The sequence below is a fragment of the Pygocentrus nattereri genome, chromosome 21, assembly GCF_015220715.1.
Source record: "Pygocentrus nattereri isolate fPygNat1 chromosome 21, fPygNat1.pri, whole genome shotgun sequence".
Classification (NCBI taxonomy): domain Eukaryota; kingdom Metazoa; phylum Chordata; class Actinopteri; order Characiformes; family Serrasalmidae; genus Pygocentrus; species Pygocentrus nattereri.
Window position 1 is genome coordinate 19335948 of NC_051231.1, and position 21994 is coordinate 19357941.

The following is a 21994-nucleotide window of genomic DNA, read 5'->3' on the forward strand; positions in this document are numbered from 1 at the left end:
TTGCATTATTTCTTATACATATATTTATAGTCCAGCAGTAATTGTAATTACACCAACAGTAATTGCAATCGGCATACTTTAAATAGTATGTATAACAATAGTAGCAAACAAACATCAAACTGTCTGTACCTTGTGGAAAGACCCAAGTGATTGTGCAAATACAAACATTTGGGGAAAAAAATACATTTTTCCACAGTTGATAAAAGTTGAAAACAAATATTTTCTTACTACTTATTGAGTTTTTATCAAATTATATTTTCAAAGGAAAATACTACAAAGACAACATATCAAATGTTGAAACTGAGAACATTCCAAAAAAGTTGGCATAGGGGCTTATTTACTACTGTGTTTACACCGTGTTCCTTTTAACAACACTCTGTAAGCGTTTGGGAACTGAGGAGACCAACTGCTATAGTTTAGAAAACAAAATGTTTTCCCATTCTTGTTTGATATAGCATTTCAGCTGCTCAACACTTCTGGGCCTCCTTTGTCATATTTTTCAATTCATAATGCACCAAATGTTTGCAGTGGGTGACCGCTCTGGACTGCAGGAAGGCCAGTTTAGCTCCCAGACTCTTAATATGGATTAATATATCATTATCCATTATTGGTGCCATCACAGATGTGCACATCACTCATACCATGCGCGCTATTGCACCCCTATACCATCATGAATACAGAATTTTGAACTGTGACCTGATAACAAGCTGAGTGGGCTTTAGCCCAGAGGTCACAGCATCCATGATTTCCAAAACTAATTACAAATGTTGATTTGTTGGACCACAGGACACTTTTCCACTTCCCCTTCTCATTTTTACTTCTGAAAGACTCTGGGAAAGTCTCTCTGGGATGCTTCTTTATACCCAATCATGTTGTTGACTTGCCACCTGTTGTTTTTACACAACTTTTCCAGTCTTTTGATGTCCACATCCCAACTTTTTTGGAACTTTTGGAACTTTTGCTTAGCTCCTTATTGCTCTCCACCAAAAAATGCAGTGTTGCCAAGAGCTGCCAAGAGCCATGTTTTCATGGCTGACCATGAAAACATGTTTCTTCCATCAGAAGGTGCTCAATTTAAATCCTGCCTGCACTGTCCTTGCAGAAGCAAAGGACAACTTGAAGCAATGTGAAGTTTGTGTTTTGAGAGCCTTGTAAGATCCTGAATGTTAATGATTATCAAAAACTTATGATAATGGACTTATAGTGCCCCTTTCAAGCAGGTCAAGTAATGTAATATGTGCGTGATTTGACTGACTGATTTGTATGAGATAAAGAATCTATGATTTCTTCAAATTACCCAAAATATTGCCGACTGAAACATCATCCCACTGACATTTACGTCAGCATCACGAGACAAGCGCGGCATTTCTGAACACTTGTTTCTGATGTCCCGTGAACCTGGCGGCCCGTTTTATGAATCTGGCCTATGTAGATCGTATCCAGTTTCTTGCCAAATTCAAAAAGGATGTCAGACTGTTCTTTCTGTGATGTAAATTCAGTCACTCTTCTACACCTGTTGTGGCACTGCTCCAACACAAAAAAGCTCTGGAAGGATGTGTGTAAGTTCAACATGGATTGTACTGACCCTAACTTTCATCTGGCTTTGGTTAATATGATGTTTTGCTTCGGACATTATACAAATTATAGAATTAAATGATATTAAATTATTAATTTGGTCACTCTTTTGACAAAATGTCATATTCATAAATGTAAATTTATTCATTCCTAACCAGATTTTCTCAAATTTGAAATAGAAGCTAAACAATACATAACCTCCATTACCCTCTCAAAAACCTGTTAAAACAGTGAATATTTGCAACTTTTTTAGTTTGTAAGAACATGTGCTTTATCCCATGTTTTTTACTGTTTAAACTTTGTTGTTTATTATTACTACGTTTTTGTTCATGCAGTTTGTTATCTGACATGACTATATTTGTTCTACTTTATACTGTTTTATACAAATGTGTTTAATTAATTAAAAATAATTTTAAAAAATGTATCTGTCCCATGCATTTCTTGTCAAGCTCAGAGCGCAAACAGAAAGCAGCGCTTCATACTGATGTGATATGGTCAATTCTGTGCCTAGCACAAAGTCAAAGGCTACAATTTCTCTTCTTTAGGTGGCGTTATAATCACTCTCCTCTGCTGCATTGGTGATATAAAGGTTGTTCACAATTTTAAAAAAAAGTTACATTATTTTATATTAAATTATATTATAATTACCTCATTACAACAGATAAGCCAATTAGCTGACATTTTTTAACATAGGCAGCAGGCAGTAATTGAGTAGAAGCAGGTGAGCTATATTAGGACCGCCCTCAAGCCGGCTCTGGTTCATGTTTGGAGCGCTACCGGCAAACGGCATGGAAAAGGTCGTTGAGTGATTTCAATGAAACAACTGCTAGTTTAGCTTCACATAGTAAATTCCATATTTTAACGCAATTATTCTCTCTTTCTCAGGTATCCTTTGGAATGCCCGAGACATATAAAGAGCTTGTGGATATTTTTGATGAAGATTCGGAAAATGATGTGACGTTTCTTGGATTTTCCGATGGCGAACTAAGTGACTGTAACTTTAAGGTTAGTCAGCTGTTTGTGGTGATATGTGCGTGTTCATACTGTAGCTTAATCGTGCTCCTTGGAGGTTAGATGAAATGGATTAGTTTGGAGATGTTCTTTAACGCTAGCTAGGCTACATCAAACTGCTATTTTCTTCAGAATCTTCACTCTTTTCTGTGGTGCGTGAAAAAGGACGTTGTTTGTAGATTGGTCTGCTTCCTCTTATGCATGCATGGCCATAAACGAAGTAGAAGTTGGCTTCTTATTCGAATTTTCGTAAGTACTTCAAAAGAAGAAAGGAAAAGAAAGCAGCTCTGGTGTAAACAAGATAGTCGACGCTCCGTAGAAACGTTTATTCCATGGTAACCATAGTTACACTTTAGCGTTTTGCCTAGTTACTAAGTAAAAATTACTGGATGAGAGGACTGTATATCATTTACCCTGCTAACTTTATGAAACACGATTGTCTTAACGTGGCAGACATGTGAACTCGGAGTAGGTGTGGATATGCTATCTGAAGCTAGAAAATATAGCTGTTTATAAGTTCTCAGTGTAAAGTTCTCTGCCAGCATCATCTACTGAGAAGAAAATGATTTACACCGCGTAGAAAATAACGACCACCTATCAGCTAACCTTAAACTGAATGAGTTAAAAGATTGCCCTTTGCCCAAAGATTTTTTGCCAATCCGATTGAAAACAGTTGGATTACAGATTCAGACTGAGGTGTTTATATGCTCACTCTATTCAACAATCTGATGAAAATCTTCGTTTACAGCTCACTACAAGTAATCCGATGCAAAATGACGCGCATGCGTGGAGTCCCGCATAGAGTAAACGTTACCATGACAGCCAACATCACGTGAGGTCCAGTCAGCGAGAGATGAGTTTCCAGTTAGCGCACTTATGTTTTAATTTGCTTTAAACTGATGTCAGACTCAGGGAATCGTCCTTCACATGCACTTGTAAAGGAAGCGGCGAGAGGAAGACGTCCTGTTCTGAGACACATAAGGTGGACGTCCGTCCCACCGCCGTCTTTTAAAGCTCAGAGCATAAACTTCGTCTCCTCTGCAGATCAGTTTCTGCTCCGCCATGTTGAACGGTATAAACCTTTCACGATGACGCGTCGCTCATGCGCAGAACGTACTTACACGCTCCTATTGGAGTGTAATCGGATTCAGGCTTTTACACGGATATTATTCTTCTATTTAACGGATTATTTAGAAGTTTACCCACCATGTTCAATCGGATAGATGTATTCAGAATGGCCTCAATCGGACTACACTATTCCGATTAAGGTGTTTACTTGGACGTATTCTATTCCGATTGAGCTATTAGTCGGATTATTTACGGATTATTAGGCTGCATGCAAACGTGGCTAGTGTTGGATAGATGACTGACCAGGTAAATTATTAGCTACAACAATTCTGAGACTAAAATGATTCTCGATGACATTGACAATGTAAGCAGATCCTAAATATATTTGAATGCTTTTTTCCATGATTGCTAGGAAAATGTCATTACATTATCATGTTTAGCCTTAGTGCTATACAGCGAGCGTCAGCTTTTAATGAGTTTAGTCATATATACAGAGCGCATGTGCAAAGCTCCATGCTTCATGCCTCAGTTTATGTATTCCTAATTCAATTTCCTTCATGTATTTGACAACGCCAAATATTTTCGGTGCACCAATATGCTTACATGTGACCTGACTCATAACTGCTTTTCTAGGATTCAGAGTCTGACTGTGATGGTAGAAGTACTGAGCAGGTCTCACCTAAGAAACCAGCTCATGTGGGATTTACTCTGAGAATAGCCTTGCGACCCCGCTCACTTCCTAATATCAGTGAAGATGAAGATACCTGGGGAAAGAAGACAGTAATGAAACCTGTTGGGTCTGAAAATCATGTAAAATTGGAGGTGGATGATGCACCAAAGAACACTCAGAAGAAACCTCCATCTCCCTTTAAATCTGAATCTGATTCTGACGAGTCATTTCTTGAAAAGAGAGCTGTGAATATCCAAGCAAACAAAGCAATGGTATGTGCCAGAGTATAATTCGTCTTATGCGTTTGCTATAATCAAATTTGCAGTAATATACAGCAGGGTTTATTGAGTGGGATTACTGTCTTTAATGTGAGAGCACAAAGACAAGGATAATCAAGAAAACTGAGCCAAAGACCAACACTGAGAGCGGGGAAACGGGAAATGCGCGCTCCAGACATAGCACATCGGAGGTTTAGTGTGCTCACTTATTGCACCCTGCGCTCGCTTCACTGATTTCAGCTCGCGTTTCACTTTTTGCTCAATTCTGAAATTTCTGCTCACTTCATAATTACAGCAGGATACATCAGCGACCAAGGCTTGGTAGCTGATTACTTGAACTTTCGACTTCAGCGTGTGACTAACTGAATTTGTTGTGAGTGGATTTTTCCAGTTTGAATTATCTGAATTACACACACATCCAACGTCTGATTTCAGTGTTGCATTAGTTTATTAAAGAAATAGTTGATTAAAACTCAAATGTGTGAAGTCAATTAATTAGCTGAACGATTAATAAAAGGTTTATTAAAAAACACATTGTACAAATACCAATAATATAACCTGTTTCCCAGCCTTGATGACATCTTGCAAAAAACAAAACAAAACAAAAAAAAGTTAAACAGCTGGACATGAATTTTCAATCTGCATCACAAGAGCTATGTTTTTCCAGCATTGTCTTCAACAATGGCAGCGATAAAAGAATAGCACCTCACAATGCTACATGCATGTGTTATATGTGGGTAAAGCCAGTGTAGATACAGTAGAATTAAAGGAAGTTTTAATCATGTTTTAATGATTCATTATTGTTTATTTGGATATTATTTTATATACTTTTTATCTCATCAGTAATTTTCCATTGGATCATTCTCAGCACTGCAGTAATACAGGTGTGATAATGTGTTATTGTGTGTTGTGCTGGTACAACTGGATCAGACACAGCAGTGCTGCTGGAGTTTTTAAACACTGTGTCCACTCACTGTCCACTCTATTAGGCACTCCTACCTAGTCAGGCTACCTTGTAGCTGTAAAGCTCATCTGCTTCTGCGTAGTTTGTGTTGGTTGTCCTCTGGTCCGTCATCAGTGGTCACAGGACGCTGCCCACAGGACACTGTTGGCTCTATATAACAAACTGTCCAGCAGTGACCCTAATATAATTATTAGGGTCTGTGTCTGATTCACTCATACCAGCACAACACACCACCACCACCACATCAGTGTTCCTGCAGTGCTGAAAATGATCCACCACCCAAATAATACCTGCTCTGTGAGGGTTCATGGGGATCTATATCATGAGATGTGTGTAAGTGTGTGTAAATAGTAATAATAAAAATAAAAATAATATGAATGAGAGAGAGGGATTACAACTGTAATCGCCTACAAAGCCCTGCTGTAATTATGAAGCGAGCAGAAATTTCAGAAGTGAGCACAGTAAATCTCTGTGCCGCGTCTGAAGCATGCACTTTTTGTTTATCTGCCTTCAGTGTCCCTCTTTTCTTGATTTGTGTGCGCTCCTGTTTCTGACTTGCTCCATTTAGCCTGGACTTTGTGCTCTTACATTAAAGACTGTAATCTTTAATACAGGGGGGGGGCATTCAAATAAAATGTGTATGGTGCTTTTACAGCTTATTGTCACTGCTGGAGCTGACATTTCTTGCCTACAAATGTCAAGTCCTAAGTTAATGTCTGACTTGTGTAAAGTGACATGTTCAGTTCAAAATGGCAAAAAAATTAAAATTCAGCTGACTTTGAACCCAGGAAAAGTTAAATGATATTAAAAACAGTGGCACCTCCAGCAGTTTGTAGTTTCATTTTCCTTTTCCCAGGTTGAAAGTAGAGTAGCTTTTCAGTGTGCTCTTTCTCCTAATAACACCTTGTTTTAGTTCTTTTTACATCTTTGCCTCTTAGTTATTTGCTAACCCTTTTATGACAAAAATGTGTACGTATGTCTGTTGTATGTTCTGCAAGAAAGTACCTTACACAAATAATGTAAATTGTGAACCAGGTATTTTCAGCAAGTGGTGTGACTTTTTATATGTAAATATTAACATTTGAATTATGTTTCTTGCCTTAAATGTGGTTTGGTTAGTTGGCTCAGCTGATGGATGACATCCAGAAAATGCCTGGGGCCTTAAAGAAGAACACAGGACATGCTCGTAAAAAGGAGTCTCGCTCTGCTGTAGGTTAAAGAAAGTAACTTAAGATGTTAAACGTTTGGTTGTTTGTAGGTTGTAATTTTTAGCAATCCTGTACTACCACTTCTATACTATATATGTATATATATTTTTCTAATCATGCATTAGCCATTAACATATGTGCTAGGCTTGTTTCACTGTGAAAATGTAATATTAACTTCTACCCTTTTCATGATTAGCCTGTTCCTCGCTCTTCAGAGGCGCGACGCAATCCAGAACGAAGATCTAGGAGAGTAACTCGCTCGATGGGAGCTGATGACTTCTCTACTGCTGAAGGCAGCAGTGAGCTGGAAATGAGTTTGGAAGAAGAACTAATAAAGGTGTGTAGGCTGCAGTTGCTTTATCATTTGTTTTTCTTCATAGATTAGTTTTCTGTCTGTGGGGCTACAATGTGGACAGAGAGAAGTTGCTGTATGCAAGTAGTTATAAAGTTGTGTTTCGGAGTCAACAGGCTTATCAGTGAGTTTAAAGTTTCAGTAATGAACAGTTATGGTTTTCTTCCCATAGTAGTCTCATTTCCGAAATTGCGCAACCGCCATGAAGTACAAGATATTGTGTGGTGTGTGTGTGTTTTTTTTTTTTTTTTTTTTTTTTTTTTTTTTAATTTTTATTATTATTTAAAATGTCAGGGGGGAAAAAAAAAGTAGGAAACATTTTTATTTAACCCAAAATTAAAACAAAACACAGTAAAACATATGTGATAACCTGACATTAGTCGCACTGCATTCACAACATCCTTTTAGTCCCGTTTTCTTGTATAACAGGTCCATGCCAAACTGCAAAGACGGGAATGTCTACGACCCAGTCAAGGCAAATCACATGTTGTACGACCAGTGAAAGAGATCACCGAGGATGAGCTTCAGTTGGTGGCCACCAGCATGACAGAAAAGATTTATAATCGTGTTACTGTAAGTATTTGGAATATTTCGGTGGTTTGTTGGTAGCTGTGATTTTAAATGCTACACACACCCTACATGGTTGGTGTTCTCAAAACCTAGGAAAAGCACTCTTATTTCCTCTGAATTATCTCACGATTAGCCTTTCATGGCATATTTTAGAGATTCAAGTGGATATGAGCTTTGCTTCAACTGTAAGGTACCAAATACAGCTAGATCTCACGTTCACATGATTTGGTTTCAATTCAACAGCTCCTTAATTCCTTGTGCAAGTTTTAAACGTAAACCAAGTTGGTTTGCATGGTGTAGAAATGCTGGATTACTCAGTTTGAGTTGTATAGTGGTCATAATTGTCAAGTTATTGTAATTCAAAACTTATTGGTAAAAATTTAGACATCTCCCTCACATTTGAATAAAGGCCATGCAAAACAGAGTGGGGAAAAAATAGGTGGAGATGTTGGGAGTGAGGCTGATCACATATTCCACTTAATTTAATAGTTTGAGCATCTTGCGCTGGGCAATTTCTGTGAATTTTCTTTGCTTTTTTAAAACCAGGTGTGAATTTGTTTTAAAGACTTAAGACACATAGAAAGCCTAGAAGGAAACATTTTAGTAAAGCAATAATATTAAGATTTTACCTTGCAGATCATAAATATGTAGTTTGATTGAGAACAGAAGGAATAAAAAGCTTATGTAATGCTTAGCCAAACGGCTTGCAGTTCTCTGCAACAAACCAGTCAGCTCCTACCTTTTCTGAGCAATTCAGCTGAAAGCGATGAGATGAAATAACAGATGAAAATAAAAAGGAGTAGGATTAGTGAAAATAGACAGCATCAGAATTTCGAGTCAAAATGCTTTGTGCTTACATTAAGATTTACAGCATTTAGCAGACGCTCTTATTCAGAGCGACTTACAAGAAGTACTTTGTCTATCTAGAGAGAGTATCTTTCTCTAACCTATTGGTAACTAACAAAGACAGTCCTGATCTCAGGTACTGCTGGAAACAAGTCACTGTAAATATCCAGAAAAAATGAGTTGAACACAGAACTCTGTCATACAATGCAATACAATACCAGTAAACTACAATACACAGTGCAATACAATAAAATTGTATTTTATTTAAAAGTGCAGCACAATATATTGCAAACAATACTTAATTCAGTGCTCATTTAACTGCTGTGTAAAGAGATGTGTCTTCAGTCTGTGTTTGAAGACAGCAAGAGATTCTGCTGTATGGACAGCCAGTGGGAGTTCATTCCACCACTTGGGTGCCAGTACAGAGAACATTCTCGACGCTTGTCTTCCACGCGCCTTGAAGGATGGCGGGTCAAGCTGAGCTGTACTTGTAGCTCAAAGGACTCGTGGTACAGTTCAAGATTTCACCATTGCCATCAAGTAGGTAGGGGCTGGTCAATTTTTGGTCAATCGGTTTGGCTATGCCAAGGGCAAGGATTGGGATAGCTACTGAAAAATTTGTAGTTAGCTACTTTTGTAGCAAGGTTTCTAAAAGTTGTAGCTAGCTACAATTTAGCTACTTTTCCAGAAAAAGTAGTGGCTACTTTTTGAAAGTTGTGCACTAGGTTTTAGCTGCTTTCAAAATTTTCAATGTTTGTGAATCTCCACCTGACACACCTATCAAGCCCAACTGACTGTGTGAACAAGACACTGCATTTAATCGTGTGCCAGAAAGAAACATACAATAGAAAAGCTGCAAATCTACAAAAAGATAATCAAAGAGTTAGTTTAAGTGTAAACAAGCACAACCAAAGGTGTGATATCCAAGAAAAATTAAGACTAAAGGCAAAGTGTATCATTTTCTGGTTTTTCCTTTATATAATGGTATTTCCTTATAAAATAAATGTGTACAAATCAAACAACTTAATGCAAAGTGTTGTCAACTGTTGAGCTAATTTAAACATTTCACCAGGATATGTACAGACATGACATTCAGAGTCCTTTGTTAAACTTCAACACTTTAGCCTTAAAATCCTCATCATTGACCCTTGTTCTGTTTGGAGTGAAAATCAGGCCTGTGCAGCTGGATAATCTCTCCACTGTTGCAGCTCCATGGATTTCTAGGTAAAATAACAATCCTCCTTTGCTGGTAAAAAGTCAAAGATTGAGACATTTTACAAGAAACTTGTGGAAGAATTGGATTTGAGAAAAGCGGCTTCAACTGAGCTAAAGGGTAAAGGGTTAAAGTAAGTATAAGTTTTCATTTAATTTTTAGCCTGTACTAGGACATTAGCACATACTGAAACGTACTGGCAGCCAAGATAAAAAACGGACACAATGTTGTGCCTCCAAAGGTGGTTTCTGTTTTGTTGACCAGACAAAATGGCTCTTAACATTTTGGTTGCCGGTCCCTGAGCTAAGCCTTCTAGTTAGGGGTGAACTGTTCACGGCTCAGTCAGGATTGCACAGTCGCCACCAGCCCTGTTAATGATTACGTTTTATGGTTCACATTTTGCGTGGATTGCCTAAAGCCTGTAGCGGAATTATAGCGAAAATCACTGTAGCTACACAAATTTGTAGGTGCTACGGCTTTTAGTTACATTTAATAAAACTGTAGCACCTACAGCTACTGGCTACAAACATGCAGTTAACTACAAAAAGTAGCATGCTACATAGCTACCCCCCCCCCCCCCCCCATCCCTGGCAAGAGCCTGGCAGCTCCTGTTGTTTACTGTGAAAATACATTTTCAAATTGTACTCCAAATAATTGTCCATTATTATAATTGTTAATTCTGATTTAATTTTCCCCATTTTATCTTCCTCTAGTTTAACTGCTCATTGAATGTGAATATCTAATTGTGCTGAGCTCATATTTTAAAAGGATACTAAAATAATACCAGAAATGTTTTACTTCAAAGCAAGTTATTTATTGTCAATAAATTGAGACAATATCTTTCAAATGTCTGTCTTTTCAGCAAACATAATTGTGGTACAAGTCATGGTTTTTTAATTTGTACCCTGGAGTGTTAAAGGAGACCTTAGTCTGTATCAGAAGCAGCATTACACTGAGCACAGGAGCTCCTGAAGGCAGTGTACCCAGTCCACCTCTGTTCACTGTAATGACTCATGACAGCAGCTCACAGTTAAAACTACATCTTAAAATTTGCAGATGTGCTTGGTTTCATCAGCAAAAACAATGTGTCTGCATACAGAGAGGAGGTGTTGCAACTAATAGCTGAATTGAGGGCGGTCATAAGTCAACAATCTTTGTCTTTAAAAACACCAAGTTCTTTGGTATTCACCTTTTGGAGTACCTCACCTGGACCCTGAACCTCAGTTTCATATCCAAGAATGCTTGAAAGTGTCTCTGTTTCCTGTGGAAGTTAAGGAAACCTCATTTCCCATCCACCATCCTTACCACTTTCTAAAGAGGAACTATAGAGAGCATCCTGAAGAACTGTTACCGCCTGGTGTGAGAATTGCACTGCCTCTGACTGCAAGATCCTTCAGTGAATACTGAGGACAGCTGAAAAGATCAGGATCTGTCTTCCTTCCATTATGATGAATACAATTCATCAGATTCTTCAACCCCCACAGGCTGAACTGATACCCACATACACCCATACACATCTACATGACACCATGCTCACTTGATGCTCACTTATTGCAATCCTAGATTATGTCTGAACTGAAATGACTAAATCCTCTTGAAACTTGAAATGGCCTCCAGATGAATGTATGCAAGATGGGGCAAATTACTACTTCCAGTAATGTAGCTACAAAGCTCTATGGGGGTAAGGAATACATGCCTTCTACGCTGTAGACTGGGGTTCAATCCCCCACCAGGTCAAGCACCCTACACTATACCAATAAGGGTCCTTGGGCAAGACTCCTAACACCACCTTGGCCTACCTGTGTAAAATGATCAAATTGTAATTCACTCTGGATAAGAGCATCAGCAAAATGCCATAAATGTAAAAAAAAAAAAAAAAAAAAAAAAGTCCATTCTACCACAGAAATCGTGTATGCTGTATCTGTATTACTAATTAACCAATATTTCAAAAAAGAAATATAAAAATTCATTTTCATGAACAACTTGAGAAGAATTTAGATCAATGGGGTTATTTTATTAATTATTATTATTATTATTATTATTATTATTATTATTACTTTTCACTCTTCCACTGTCCAGATGTTGTGTATATGGATAGCAAAGGAGTGTATTTGTGTTCAGCTGATTTGTCTGATTGTATTGTTTAAGTGGGAATAATGATATCTCTACATTTTCTCTTTCATGGCTATGCACTTCTGTTAACACGTTTGTTACACAAACTGTTGTTAATTAAGTGAAGTCCTACATAGCAAGCAATTGCTGTTTTTTGGTAACCTGACAACAGAGAGCTGTTGGAAGAAAGGGACTGAAGGATCCTGCAATCCCTTTTAAAAAGTTATCTTGGTCTTTGCATTGTGGGTGTTTGTGACCTAGTCCTCTTGCAGTGAAACACTTCAGAGCTTAGAGAAAGCCCACTGTTGTAAAATCTAACACTACTTATAAATGAATTGCTCTTGTGATCAGTCGTGGCTCTCAGAACTTTTTTTCTCACATGTTCTGCTTTAGTGTTATTCTGTACAGATTTCCAGTGATGTCTTCCCCAACACTGAGCTTCCTTTATCTTTGAGTCCTTCTTAACAGGTTGTCCTGATTTTAGAAGATTTTTTTTATTTTATTTTTTTATTATTAACTGAAGCTTTGCTGTTGTATGATTCAGGTCCAGTATGTTTCAGCTGCAAAAAACTCCTCAGCCGTTAGCTTTCCACTGTTTTAGTGCAGGCTTTGACAACAAACCTAATCATCCATGCTGTTACTTGAGCACTGTCTTCAGCTTGCTGTACTTGTTCAGATTTAAGTGTCTCAGGTGTTTTGTCACTGGTGCTTAGTTGATCTGCAACCTGAAACTTGGATCTTAAAGAATTGACCTAAACTGGAAATTCTTGGCTTTGCTGTGGTCCATGTGCATTAGCAGGAATGGAGGTCCACTCCACCACCTGTGGCTATGTATGAAAATACTTCATATCAGTTCTCTTGTAGGAAGGTGTGATTTAGTGAGAAACATGCCTCATTCCTCATTCCCAAGTGTTTTAAGCACTGTATCCCATAAGACATTGTATTAGTTTATTCCTTACCTGATTCCTGTAGTAGTGTGAGCACCCTCTTAGGGGGCTGGAAGGATCCACAGTCATTTTGGGTGGGAAACCTGCAGAGAAGACAGTGATGGACAAATTTATTTAAGTGTATTTACCTGTTTAAAGTTTTAAAGTGACCAGTGTGAGAAGAGATTCCAGCCATAGAGAGATTCTTTTTGATTTGGGTTTAGTTTGAGGCTTTGCAGCTTTCAGACCACTGGGGCTAGTGAGGAAGCAATTGCTGGATTTTAACTGCAGGGCTAAAGGAATCACTAATGTTGTCGTTGTCGTTGTCGTTGTCGTCGAGATTTTTGTAAATATTTACTTTTTCTTGCAATGTTTGTTTGCTTAGGTATTCAACAAAGTGGACTGTGGATTTCTTGTGAGTGCAGTACCCTCTTTGTAATGGACCCACCCCCCTTTCGGAAACTAATTTCTCCAAAGTGGTGTTCACAGCACTACATAATATCAACAGGGTTTTTTCGTCACAGTGTGATGGATTTATGGATTTGTGAGAAACTCAGGCTTGTCATGGATTGTGTTCAGTGCGAAATGGAAACCTGCAAACAGATAGCCTATCATTGAATATTTCCTCAGATTGATCTGACTCTTTTCTGTTTCATGGGTTTTGGCAGGTTGTCTTCCAGTCTAGCACCAATTCATGCTCCCATTATCTCCAGCCATGGCAAAGTGATATTCTTCAGTGGGATTTTTCTGGCTTTTGATGCTACCATCTTGTGAGGTTTTCACCACTTACAGTCTGTTCTTGCAGGTATGCTACAGTGGAGGCTCTTTTGCTGGCATCAAAGGAAATACTATGCTTGCTGTACTTTCTAGTCTGCTCCATATAAATCTGATATGAACTTAGAATGGACACTAAGTGAAGCTGAAGTAATTCCACACACCACTGCTGCCACTTTTTTGTACAAGTTCCAAAGGTAACTGCATCCCAGCAAATCCCTCTCTCCCATATTTCTTGGAACAAGCACTTCACGGATGGTGAAAAGAGTGAGGAAACCAATGGAGCCAAATATGCATTCAGAAGAGTGCACTTCTCTTTGCACTCACTCTGCCCTGCAGAATCTCCATTAGCTGTTTTGAGATCAAGTATGAAGTCATCTTTTGCTGGTCTCCACAATACCCCGAAGACTTCAAGCACTGTAGCGTGTGCACTTAGGGCAGAAAGTACAATGGACCCATCTTACCATCAATTTCATAGAGTTAGTCTTCTACTTGCACAGGTTCATTCCAGCAGTAGAGAGAATATTCTTTGCTTAGGAAGTGACATAGTAGGCCTAATTTGTCATAGGAAATTGCAATGAAATCATCCACATATAGTGATTCTCTGTGTTTCTAAAACTCTGGTCATTTGCACTTTGTACTGTGGGAGCTACTTTCTGATTGTAGCAGCGATCAGAAATGGGCTTGCTGGAAGCCCTGAATGCCACTGTCATTTTCATAACACACACTTTAATTTTCACTGTCTTTAGGAGGCATTCCACTCAGCCATAGGAATGTGGCTGCATTTCTGTGTCTCTCTGCTAAGGAAATCTGAAAAAAGGCTTTGGTCGTGTCTGACACGGAGGACACGACCACCTAATGTAGTTCGAACTTGATAAACACACTGTAGCTCTGAGATAAAATCCTGTACAGGTTCTGTAAGTAGATAGTCATTGAGGGGGACAGCCCTGTTCATGTGACAAGCAATCATATACCTATATGATAACTTCTCCTCTCTACATAAGGTAGGTAACACTTCAGTGTTTGTCTGCTTGGTTGCTATATTGTTGTCTGACACTACTTCTCACACACCCTGCTGTGGATAATCATATTAAGTCATTGTATTTTGTGTAGTGACGGTCATCTTTAGTTTTCTCCTCGGGCCTTCAATTTGCAACCTTGAAAATGTCAGGTAAATCTGGTGTCATGTTGCATTTATAACTTAACTTAATACTGTCCATTCACATGGCCTGCAGTCTTATCAAAGATTTAGAGAACTTCAGCTTCTGAGGTATTCTTTCTCATGAACAATGCCCCATGCCTCACATAATGCATCCACCTGTTGTGAGACTTGAGTGTCTTAATCTAGACTTTTGTGTATACAGTAAGCTTGTCATATTGGAAATTGGGCCTTGTGCAGTTCAGCCGAAATACTCTCCAGAGCCACTAGCATTTCCGTCAACCTTTTTAGTTTGGCAGACACAGCTTGCCAGTAAAAGTCAGCACCAAATAATGCTGACAGCTGTAGATAATCAACGCCACCTAGTGGAAGATCTGCAGGCTGCTAGCCACTAGACCTTTTCTTAAATGACTTCTGAATATTTAGGGTCCAAGCACATGGTGCTTAGGACTTTGTTTTTGTTAGTTTTTATTTTTATTTTTCTCCGATAAAACGAATCGCCCAGACCATAAGTCCTAGAGACATGAATCTTGGTTAATAGGTTAATCCCTCCTGCTACTTAGGCACTCGACATGAGCCCAATGGGCCTAAAGGGGACACTGTGCACCATGTGTTTAGCCCCATAACTCCTTACCCAGATTTTTCAGACAAAATACTTCTGGAAAAATGTAACTTCTATTAAAGAAAATAAAGTATAAAAAAAAAATAAAAATCTTGTACAGATTTTCATTTTTGGTCAACTTGGATGATCTCATGCAGTCTTGCAGTGTTCCAAACAGTTGTCATTAAGTGTATTAAAAATGTGCATTGTTTTTGTTTTTCCTCTCAATCGTTAGCTGTGTGAAAATGGTACTTTTCAAACTAGTCTGTGGAATTTTTAAGTTAACTTCTCAAAAAGGTCTATAAATACTCCGTGGCCTCCCTAAGTAAATAATTATCTAGCACACTTTTTATTTTTTTGCTCATTGTGGTCTCCCTCCAACACTTAATCATTGTGGCCATGGCATTGCTAGCTTAAATTGCTATGGCTTCCAAAATTTTCTGTTTGGCCCATAGGGGGTGCTTTAGCACTCAAACACCTAAAATCTTTGTGTTCTCTATCTGTAGAGTTTGCAGTATCATTGTAATAAGAGGTGTCCTTTTGATTCAGTTCAATTGTATGAATAACTTTACATATGTCATAAATTGGACTTCTCTGGTATTTTGAATTTTACATTTTAAAGACTATAGTTTATTATACTACAATTTATTTTTTTGGAGGGCCCTGATCAATTTTCGTAACACACGGAGACCTTTTGGACCAATTCTGAACTTTTCACAGAGGTCCTTTTTGTTAAAAGGGCCCTTATGAGTGCATTGGTTCTGTCATGCTTATCAAAGGCTGTGACATGGAGGGAAAAAAAATATTTTGCTAACACAACTAAGACTGAATATTTCACCATTATTCATATGTTTTTGACATCTATGTTGATGATTGCATGTTCTACAAACCTTTTGTAGATCAGTAAATTGAAATGTAAACATATTGGGTTTAAAACTCCCTGCTCGTTGTTCATGACAAGTGAAAGCCTGTTGATAAACTCTGCATTAGCCCTTTTTAGGCCTATTTGACTCAAAGCACATGAGAACTTCTTGTGCTTTTGCATTCCTGGACCCACTCATAGCCACTTGCAGCTATATTTTCACTTGGATTTTTTTCTTTATTGCAGTGCATACTGGAAGTTTCAAAAGCCTTAGTTTCATGTTTTTGCTCTGTGTTCTACATTTTCCCCAGAGTTACCATAAGTATTGCATTTTATTGTGACTGGAGATGCAGAGCCAGTTGTGTGGATGTTGAGTAGCCTTTGCCTCAGTATTGGTGATTTAAGCCTCGTCCTTGTAAATGAAGCTTTTTGAGACTTGCAGTATTCAGCAAATCATGAACAATCATCCTTCCTGTTGACCTGTTTTTAATTTTCACTCCGCTGGGATGGCATCTGCATTTGAACTTGTGGCACTACATGTGGCACATGAAATGCCCTTGGCTTTACAAAACATTGTTTGGGACCTAGGCTCACAAAGCATTGCCCTAGTTTTTTTTTTAACTCTCCCTTCTGGGCAGATCATTGGTTTCAGGGCACTGCTCTGCCTTGCCTTGCTCTGTACCATCACAAAACAAACAGCACTGTGGGGTATTATGACTAGCAGTGTGTAATGCAGCTGCAGATGGCATGTTAATTCCTAGGTTTCATTGCACTGGATGACAGTATCTTGACTTGATTGAGCCTCCCTTTGTGAGCTGTTGGATCTGTTTGATTTTAAAGGGCTCTTTGTGGAAATTTCATTAGCACAAGCACACTTCATTCTTTGCTCTTGCCTACGCTTGTCCTATTTACTCAATGCTGTTGGACATCATCTGTAGAAATACTAGGCACAGCACACTACCATATGTATTCCTGTAAACAGTTTTCCAAACGTTCACCACAGAGCTGCCTTCATGCTGTTTTATCTGACGATTATTTCAAATTTAGTAACGTTGATCTGTGCACTACTTGTGGTATTTCTTCCAAATCTGTCCTGAAGCAACTCCACAGCTGCATAGTAATTGCTGGTGGTCAGTGCGATTCCTGCTACTGCTTTTATCATTATGAATGACAATCTTACTAGCTCTAGAACTTTTGCCATGCACTAATTTTGCTTGTAAACATTTTCAGTAACTGACTGTTTCTGCACACCTTGTAGTGACATTGTTACTCATAGACTTGTGACCTCTCTGGATCACTGAGCAAGACACTTGGGCTGCACAGTACATTTTCATGTATTTCTGTGTGCTGTTGATCTCCACCTCTAACTCCTCCTCAGGGTTGGGATGTATCAGAATACAAGTATTATATAATACAGAAATTAGGTGTCTGTCTGTATTTCATATGTATTCAGTCAAAGTTACGTTTTGTAAAGGCAGCATTCAGTATAGTTACTTGTTTAGGAATATTTTTGAAACTAGTGCATAGCCTGTGAAGTTTCTGCTAAAGCCTTATTTAGACTAGACTATTTAGAGATGGCAGTGGGATTATGGGAGCAGCAGTAAACCACAGTAGGTGATGAGAGCCAAAATAATGATTTTAAATAGTAAAAAATAGTTAAAGTACATTTTTAATGAAAAGTATTAATAGAATTACATGAACATTTTCAACCAGTAATAGCGAGGAGCAGTGTTTTTCATATGTACCTCATCAGAATGTATTCTGTAAATAAAATACACAAAAGAAAATAAGAAAATGAAAAGTTCACTACTTCCTTACTACACAGCAGGTAAAAGTGACCCAAATCTGAATTCACCATCTTCTTCTGACAGCTCGATCCACTGATTTTTCTCCAGCTGTCTAGCTGACCACATTGCTGTGTTGTTTACCAAAAGTAAATTATTTTGCTGTAATATTGTCTGTCAGCCGCCCGGAGACTGCTGGGATAGGCTCCGGCACCCCCCGCGACCCTGATGGAGAAGCGGCTTGATGGATGGATGGATGGATGGATGGATGGATGGATGGATGGATGGATGGATGGATGGATGGATTGTCTGTCAGCAGTTTCAGGGATGTCTAATTCTCTCTGGCCTATCACTGTGTGCTGAACTTTTTTCCCCTTAAATACAATAACAGGGCTCCACCTGTCATCAGTGTCGACAGAAGACCTTGGACACGAAGACTTGTTGCCGCAATGAGAACTGCCGTGGGATACAGGGACAATTTTGTGGCCCGTGTCTTCGTAACCGATATGGCGAAGATGTCAAGACAGCCCTCCTTGACCCGGTCAGTAAATGCGAGGGGTGGGACAGCTTGAAATTCTCCTATCATGACCTCAATCATCAAAATCATCATAGTTTTTGGTGTGATTGCTAGACTGTTAAACACCAATACTTTTGTGGCATTATATCATTTTAAAAAAAAAAAGCAATATTCCATCTCTGACAGGTTGCTGCAGTGCAAGATTGCAATGTTTTTGTTAGGATGGGTCATGCATGTGAAGAAGTCTTTGCTTTAAAAATGTAATCCTCCACCAAGATCTTTTGTAGATGTTAAAATTGCTGTGTTGGGCCAAGCCTACACTTTTTTTATATAATTTTATATATCACTTTCAGCTTCAGTTTTTCATTTATGTGATTTTATTCATTTTCATGTGGGGTTAGACGTGTCTTCTTCTGATACAAGTTTTGACTTTTACAGCAATGGCAGTGCCCTCCCTGTCGTGGTATCTGCAACTGCAGCTTTTGTCGGCAGCGCAATGGTCGCTGTCCCACTGGCATTCTGTTTCCCCTGGCGCAATACCATGGCTTTTCTGATGTTCACTCCTACCTCTGCAGGTGATTTATAAATTTGGAATTTTCTAGAAATGGTCCTAAGTTGTCATTTTGAATTCCATGAGTGATTTCTGAAATGTGTGTTTGTTTTTTTTTTTTTTTTTTTTTTTGGGTTTTTTTTTTTTTTTTTTTTTTTGGGTTTTTTTTCCCTTCTTTTCAAATTTCTTTCTAATTCTTAGTCTTCATAATAAGCTGAACACTACAGATGAAGATGTTTAAGAGGAAAGCATAACCATTTCTACTTCTGAAATGTTTAAACTTGTGATTTGAATAGTTGGATGCAATGCCCTTTGCTGTCATTTTAATTTAGTTCATTGAATAAAATACAACATAACTGCAACAAGCATTAATTATTTTATTATAATTAAGGAACAAACTCTGTTGTGCTGTCTCTTCTGTCTTTATGGTGCATGAATCTCACATCCATATTGTACAAGTACAAGATGTACATCTAACTTATGCTTACATAGTTTCAAATGGCAAATGTGCCAAATTCAGTATTTTCCATTCATACTTTTATCTGCATGAAATCATTAAAAACAAAAACAAGCAAGCTCATGACAGGAAAGATTGGATTAACATGTCAGTTGTTATTTTTCCTCTAAACCATTCACACAAACTCTTATAAACCAGAATACTACTACAATAAGGCATAAATTACTATGTTCCAACGATTGCAATCTGACATTCAGAAGTATGTAGGTTACTACTTTTAGTTAAAAAAAAAAAAAAAAATTGTATTTGGCATTGGCACACACCATTTTAATCAGATGCAGCGTGCCTTGTGGTCTTCTGCTGACCCATGGGGGTTTATGCTCTTGGCTCTTTCACCGTTCACAACAACAAACATATTTAACTACATACAAAAAGCGCTTTTCCATCACAGGTCACACGTTAGGACTCTTTCTAAGAAAGAAGTGTTTTTGTGTGTTTTACCTGTAAAAGGGAAGATAATTAAAGAACAAACTCTCAGTTGTGCCGTCTCTTCTGTCTTTATAGTGAATGAAGAGGCACAACGAGAGCGCCCCCTCTTGGCTGCCACAGGCATGAGCAATCAATCATCGATAATCTTTTCAATCCAGTATATAAGCCAATACCTGAAGACAAATTTTTTTTTTTTTTTTTTTCTTTTACAGGAACCAAAATGCTTTGATAAAGGCCAATAGACTTAAACCCAAAATCTTCCCTTATAGCTAGCTGCCACAGACATAAATACTATATCAACTATGAATAAGAATTAACACTTTAACCCTTTCCTATTACCACACTAATTTCTTATTGCACAATAACACTCGTCCTTTAAATGTCCATTAAGATGTGTAATTATTTTAACAATGAGTCAATGTGCTGTTATATTTGCATTATTTTTTTATGGGATACACTCCCCTTCAAAATTAGACATTTCTACCAAGACCTGTAATAAACTCATCCCCCTTCTTTTCCACTTTAACAGCTTATGGCAATGACAGCATCTGTGAACCACATCTTCATTGAAGTAGGGGCAATACATCTAAACTGTGGCTTAAATTCACGTTCCATTTTAATTAACATCCATTCATTTTCTAAGCCGCTTCTCCCTCAGGGTCGCGTGGGGGTGCTGGAGCCTATCCCAGCGGTAATCAGGCAGAAGGCAGGATGCACCCTGGACAGCTTCAAGCAACAGCTTGAACTGTTGCACTCACAGATTCTGATGATAGTTCTTCACTACATTCTCTCATAACATCCTCAATGTCTGTTGGCATCTGGGATAGTGAGTAAGCATCAACACTTTGAAAGTGATCTCAACACACCTTGTGTATAGCAACTTGGATCCATTAGCTGTTACTTTTAGTGCATTAGGTGCTTCTACTGCCTCAGTCATATCTCTTATAACTGCTTTGGAGATGTATCTACTTTTCCAGTCTTCATCAAAGACTTGAGAGCCTGTGTCCCACAAAGCCTCACTTTCTTACCCTTGTAAGAAACATTCCACAAGGCACTGTCTACCTACCAGTGAAGTTACAGAGGAATGCCAGTTGACACGACATTGTGCCACTTGAATATCAGCAGGTGGATAGGGCTGGGCATGTGATATCTCTCTACACTACTTGCGATGCTTATCCTAATGTTCTACCTGTCATTTTTGAGTAATAATACACCACTTTGTATTTGGAGCACCTGGCATTTGCTCTTTCCGTACCACAGCTAGCACACTGGTGGGACACAACAGGATCAGTTACTCCTTGTCCCGTCGAAGCAACCGGTTTCCATTTAACGGTGCCTCTCTTCCCCTTGGCTCTACACCCTGCCAGGAAATGTTCACTGCTTCCACAGTAATAACAATGAAAACATGGTTCCTCTGCTTTTCTCTGCTGGCATTGAAAGAACTGTCTTCCCCACGCGGGGTGGAGCTGTCAATTCAAGTATATTTGTATAGCGCTTTTCAAACAGAAGTTTGAAAACAAACTTAACATGTATCCCCCAGTGAGCAAGCCAGAGGTGATGATGGCAAGGAAAAACTCCCGCAGTCTGGAGGAAGAAACCTTAGGAGGAACCAAGATTCACAAGGGGAGACCCTTGTGAGGGTTCCTCTGGTCAAACAGTATTGACAATTTAATAAGCTAAGTTGATCTCTGTTTGAAGACTGGATGGTAAAGCTTTCAAAACTGCACTGATAGAGGCAGTTTCTGACAGTCTTTATGAAAAATGGGAGTGAGCTGAAACTGTCCCATCCTATCTCAATGCTGGTATAGCTGGATGGCACAGTGATGTAATTGAGGGTGTTGCAGTTGGCACAAATGAACAGGAGAACGGGTTGATGATGGTGAGAAGGAGGCCCTGATGGTCAGTCTTCCAACAGCGTTCAGCAGGGTGGGAGGGCAGTCATTATCTCAGGAAGAGTAAAGAGACAAAATTAGTTCTGCTCAGGAGTATGACTAATATGAGTGTGGCT

General features: G+C 38.6%; 1 protein-coding gene across 2 annotated transcripts; it reads left to right on the forward strand.

Moving 5' to 3' along the window:
* The first annotated feature begins 2306 nt into the window (after positions 1-2306).
* On the forward strand, positions 2307-20127 carry LOC108411299 (cell division cycle-associated protein 7-like). 2 transcript variants are annotated; one of them, XM_037532463.1, is made up of 9 exons: positions 2307-2372; positions 2461-2580; positions 4288-4596; positions 6686-6775; positions 6971-7111; positions 7556-7699; positions 18365-18514; positions 18929-19065; positions 20062-20127. In XM_037532463.1, exons 1-9 carry the CDS (start codon positions 2337-2339, stop codon positions 20066-20068), a joined length of 1134 nt encoding a protein of 377 aa, XP_037388360.1. In that variant the 5' UTR covers positions 2307-2336; the 3' UTR covers positions 20069-20127. The 2 variants fall into 2 exon arrangements, with proteins under 2 accessions (XP_037388360.1, XP_017538279.1); XM_017682790.1 differs by lacking the exon at positions 20062-20127 and adding an exon at positions 19242-19402.
* Positions 20128-21994: the final 1867 nt, after the last annotated feature.

Bases quoted from the DNA above. Each gene is read 5' to 3' on its own strand.
- LOC108411299 (XM_017682790.1), top strand. From the start codon at position 2,337: ATGTTTGGAGCGCTACCGGCAAACGGCATGGAAAAG. The intron at 4,597-6,685 runs GTATGTGCCAGA...TGGTTTGGTTAG, and splicing joins TCCAAGCAAACAAAGCAATG to TTGGCTCAGCTGATGGATGA. The intron at 7,700-18,364 runs GTAAGTATTTGG...ATACAATAACAG, and splicing joins AGATTTATAATCGTGTTACT to GGCTCCACCTGTCATCAGTG.